The 5,328-nt window shown below is 37.2% G+C and overlaps 1 protein-coding gene across 1 annotated transcript; it reads left to right on the top strand.

The window, feature by feature from the left end:
• Nucleotides 1-966: 966 nt before the first annotated feature.
• SIX6 (SIX homeobox 6) lies at nucleotides 967-4,901 on the top strand. Its single transcript, XM_075329549.1, has 2 exons — nucleotides 967-1,709; nucleotides 4,231-4,901. Exons 1-2 carry the CDS (start codon nucleotides 1,138-1,140, stop codon nucleotides 4,391-4,393), a joined length of 735 nt encoding a protein of 244 aa, XP_075185664.1. The 5' UTR covers nucleotides 967-1,137; the 3' UTR covers nucleotides 4,394-4,901.
• Nucleotides 4,902-5,328: the final 427 nt, after the last annotated feature.

Below are 5,328 nucleotides of genomic sequence, written 5' to 3'. Positions count from 1 at the left end.
GCTCTTAACCATACACAAGACTTGACATAATCTTAGCAATTGCACCGAGAAGGACAACAATAAAGCATAGCTGCTGTATGGGGAATAGATGAATATGAGCATAATTAAAAATAGACCATGGAAAGAATATCCTCCTCCTCTGCGAGCTGTTCCTTATACAATCTAACGTGTCACCTTGGTTTTCACATGGCTGGATAATGGCCTTTATTTACGCAGAAATGGTTAATATCCCTTCGTTTCTGCTAAACCAGCTTTGGTTTTAACCCTTCAGTGCCGAGCGAGGCAGTATAGGAAGCGTTAAAGGGTTTGATTCCTGCCTACTCCACTCTGTGCAGCACGGTGACCTACAAATGACTTCTCACCCTCTGTAGCTCATCTTCTCGGGGTTTTTTTTTTTACTGCACATTTTTAACATGGGTCTGATACATATTTACAGGGCTGAAGAGCAGAGAGGATATAGATCATACGCAGATCCAGATTAACCCTTCCAAGTCTGCATAATGTAGCACAGTGCAGATGAGACATAAGGAGGTGCAGCGGCTCCAGTGTTTGCACATTGCTCTGACAGCGCACAGCATCCTCTGTCTGCGTCCTACATGGGGATTTATTACACGGGATTTTTATCTGTACAGTCACCTTTCTAATTGGATGCCAGTTGCTTCTCTCTGATGGGAAATGCTCTAGGTGTTTTGTCTGATCTTATCTCTATAAGCAATGTGTGGGGGGTCACAGAGACGGTCCAGGCAGCATGGATGTGATGCGCATTCCCTGCGCACTGGGGACAGTAGCGCGCTGGGCGCTGTCGAGCCCTGGGAGGTGCTGAAACATCTCCCTCTCCCTCTCCTTTGATTGGCAAAGGCTGACACTGATTGACAAGAAGCCATGGCAACCCAGCAGCCAATCTGCCAAGTCCAATAGAAAATCGTTTGTTGGCTCAGGGCAGCTTCTTCCCTTTAACAGCAGATCGGCTGTGATACCTAAGCTTGGCTCTTGGAGTTAGCAAGTGCATCCAAGAGATCATCGTCTCCAAGGAGGAGGCTGCGCCTTCCGCCTCGTGTTGTGTCTCCTTGTCTGTGTTGGATTCTGCGTCAAAGCATTTGCGACAAATACAAACAGAAAAAAAGATAAGCGGCTTCAATGTTTCAGCTGCCTATTTTGAACTTTAGCCCCCAGCAAGTCGCTGGGGTGTGTGAGACCCTGGAGGAAAGCGGGGATATTGAGCGATTGGGTCGTTTTCTTTGGTCTTTGCCAGTGGCTCCTGCAGCTTGTGAGGCTCTTAATAAAAATGAGTCTGTACTACGTGCCAGGGCCATCGTGGCTTTCCACACAGGCAACTTTAGAGAACTGTATCACATTTTGGAAAACCATAAATTCACCAAGGATTCCCATACTAAACTGCAAGCACTGTGGTTGGAAGCTCATTATCAGGAAGCTGAGAAACTAAGGGGGAGACCCTTAGGTCCAGTTGACAAGTACAGAGTAAGGAAGAAGTTCCCTCTGCCCAGAACTATTTGGGATGGAGAACAGAAGACACACTGCTTTAAAGAACGAACACGGCATTTGCTTAGGGAATGGTATCTACAAGACCCATACCCAAATCCCAGCAAAAAGAGAGAACTGGCCCAGGCAACTGGACTTACCCCAACACAAGTAGGAAATTGGTTCAAAAATCGGAGGCAAAGAGACCGAGCAGCAGCAGCCAAGAACAGGTTTGTACCAACCAGGACACATCGGGACATCATTGTTGACATTTATATTTTTGTTATTGTTTAGTGTGAATATATAATTATTTAAATTACAATATATGTTATTCCCACCCTGCTTAGCTTTTTCGGACATTTAAATCATGTTTTTTAAAGTATGTGTACTTTATTATGGCATTAGGATTGTTATATGTGCAGGAGTGTTGGAACAATTTTAATTAGATTTAAACGCCTGTTTGTTTCTGGTTGTTGTTTTATTCACAGCTATATATATTTTATGTATTATATTTTTTATTGGGTTATTTTTTAACATATTTATGAATTTATTATGAATGGTTAAAATTCATATTATAATTACATCTATGCAGCCTGGCTCAATTGTTAGATCCTGGCTTTACACAGTGACACGTTTCTATCTATTTACGGCACAATTTTAGTACATAGATATATATATATATATATATATATATATATATATATATATATATATATGTATATATATATACACACATACTTCTAGCACTAATGCTATTTACATGCAAATAGATATGATGGACATAGATACGACAGGGGTAGATATATACAGAGATAGATATGAGATAGAGAGATAGATACATTTTAGAGAAAGAATTAAAAGTAAAGAAAACAAAAGGAAGGAAAAGAAAGATAACGATAGGTTTTAATTAAACGATGAAAGAAGGAGAGAGAAAGAAAATACTATATGGAAAGATAGACATGTAGTGTTAGTTTTTAACTAAAATGCTAAATAAAATAAAGAAATGAAAGAAATGTAACAGAAAGATATAGATAAATAAATAGAAAGATAGATAGATATGACAGTGATAGATATACAGATATGACAGCGATATATAGATAAATAGATACCATAGATACGATAGATAGCTATGATAAATAGATAGATGGATATATACATTCATAGATAGATAGATTCCATAAATAGATAGATACCATAGATAGATGGATAGATAGATAGATAGATAGATGGATATATACATTCATAGATAGATATATAGATAGATATATAGATAGATAGATTCCATAAATAGATAGATACCATAGATGGATAGATACCATGGATAGATACCATAGATAGACAGATAAATAGATGGATCCCATAGATAGATGGATAGATAGATAGATATAAAGAAAGAAAGATCGATCGATCGATCGATAGATAGATAGATAGATAGAGGGATGGATAGATAGATATATGGATAGAGGGATATATACATTCATAGATAGATAGATAGATAGATAGATAGATAGATAGATTCCATAAATAAATAGATACCATAGATAGATAGATACCATAGATAGACAGATACATAGATGGATCCGATAGACAGATAGATCCCATAGATAGATACTATAGACAGATAGATAGATAGATAGATAGAGGGATATATACATTCATAGATAGATAGATAGATAGATAGATAGATAGATTCCATAAATAAATAGATACCATAGATAGATAGATAGATAGATAGATAGATAGATAGATACCATAGATAGACAGATACATAGATGGATCCGATAGACAGATAGATCCCGTAGATAGATACCATAGACAGATAGATAGATAGATAGATAGACAGACAGAATCTATAGATAGATTCCATAAATAGATACATACCATAAATAGATACCATAGATAGACAGATACATAGATGGATCCCATAGATGGATAGATAGAGAGATCCCATAGATAGATGGATAGATAGATAGATAGATAGATAGATACCATGGATAGATACATAGATAGATCCCATAGACAGATAGAGCCCATAGATAGATAGATACCATAGATAGATAGATAGATAGATAGATAGATAGATAGATAGATAGATTCGAAGATAGAATTAAACCTGATGTCTTTGTATTTTCTGGTAATTAAGGTGTCAATGTCTAGAATGATACAATGATCTATTTAATCTTGTTAGATGTATCAAATGAGCGTGCAGACCAGTACGTATCCTGCTGTAAGCCCTGTCTGTAGATATGTATTTCTGTATGTATCCTATGTTTATAGCTGCACACATGAGCATGAAGGTTCCTAATGACCACGGAGCACTTGATGAATGTCCTATATACAATACTGGTCAATGACACACACTGCACATATGTCTGTGGGTGGTTTTTTTTACAGGCCACTTATGGCTCTGTGCACAGTAAACTGTGACGCAGAATCCTCATGCTTTTTTTTATATATATATATATATATATATATATATATATAGATCATTGAATCATAGAATCAGAACCAACCAAAGTGACCTGGTAAATTGTAGGGGACCTTGAATTATTAATTGTTTATAAAACACACGCACAACTATAGATGAAAAATAATTCCCTAAAGAAGTTGGGGGGCGCACACAGATCAGTGTTGTGGGCGTCATTGACCAGTTGTGGGTTTAGGGCGCTCTGATGTAGAGATGTGCTCTCACACTTTGAATGATGTTCTTGTGGCTTATGGTGACTGTCCCTTCCTGTTTTGTTTTGTCAGACTGCAGCAGCAGGTCTTGTCCCAGGGATCTGGACGCTCATTGGGCCCAGACGAGAGAGGGGAACAGTTGGGCTCAGCCTCAAGTCCTGCAGCTAGCCTGTCCAGCAAAGCGGCCACCTCTGCCATTTCCATCACATCCAGCGACAGTGAATGTGACATCTGACCTATGGGGCATACTTAACGCAGCAAAAACCAGGAGATCAAACTCAGAACAGTGCCTGACTAAGCAGAACAGCCGTGGCCACAGGGACAACACACTGGGGCTGTCACAACACCAGGGAGTGCTGACTCTAATGTCACACTGCCCCTTACATTATTGATGAGAACTCACTGTGTAGAAGAAGACTGTAAGGCTTTATCACCTTTGTTTTGGGGACCTTGATGACGCCTTTAATGCCAAGTTGCCAAGTGTCTGAGCGCCTGCCCTATATACATCCAGTGGGCATTTCATGTTGGAAAAAAAGACGCTGTTATAATATTATTTTTTGCTTCTTTTTTTTTTCTCCTTTCATTTTTTTATATATTATATGATGATTTATTTAAAGGATTGCCAATGTTAGACTTCCTTTGCTTGTCTGTATGTGCGCAGGTGACTTGTAGACGCATGTGCACCAAATCTATGGATCCAATGAAGAAGCTCAAATAAAATATGTGCTGAGAATTCTTTCCTACTTTAAGAGCATTATTTCTTCAATTGTAAAAAAAAAACCGTTTTGTTTTACATTGAATTCCAGAGACTGGTTACTAAACAAGTATGATCAGAACATCAATCAGAGGTGTGATGGTCAGGGTTTAAAAAAATAAAATAAAAATAAATAAATCTATATTATTATATATAAATACAATTATAATATAATTATTAAAAATAAATATATATTATTTCCTGACTGCACCAATAGAAACAAGTTGTACATCTGTAAATTATTTTATCTTCGTAGAACTATTCCCTTTTTTAAAGAAAGTTTGGTTGTTTTTTTTTAATTTTATTAAACCTATAGAAATCATAGGAACTGGCTTGAAATGGGATAGATCAAGCCTAGAATAAAAATAAAATGTCACCTTATTTTAGAATATATACTTCCCATACTTATTTAAGAT

Source organism: Anomaloglossus baeobatrachus, chromosome 12 (genome assembly GCF_048569485.1).
Source record: "Anomaloglossus baeobatrachus isolate aAnoBae1 chromosome 12, aAnoBae1.hap1, whole genome shotgun sequence".
Taxonomy (NCBI): Eukaryota; Metazoa; Chordata; class Amphibia; order Anura; family Aromobatidae; genus Anomaloglossus; species Anomaloglossus baeobatrachus.
This window is presented reverse-complemented; position numbering and strand designations above follow the sequence as displayed.

What these genes read in the sequence shown, in the direction of transcription:
- SIX6 (XM_075329549.1), top strand. Translation starts at nt 1,138, where the DNA reads ATGTTTCAGCTGCCTATTTTGAACTTTAGCCCCCAGCAAGTCGCTGGG. An exon ending in GCAGCAGCAGCCAAGAACAG is followed by an intron (nt 1,710 to 4,230) that starts GTTTGTACCAAC and finishes TTGTTTTGTCAG; the next exon opens with ACTGCAGCAGCAGGTCTTGT.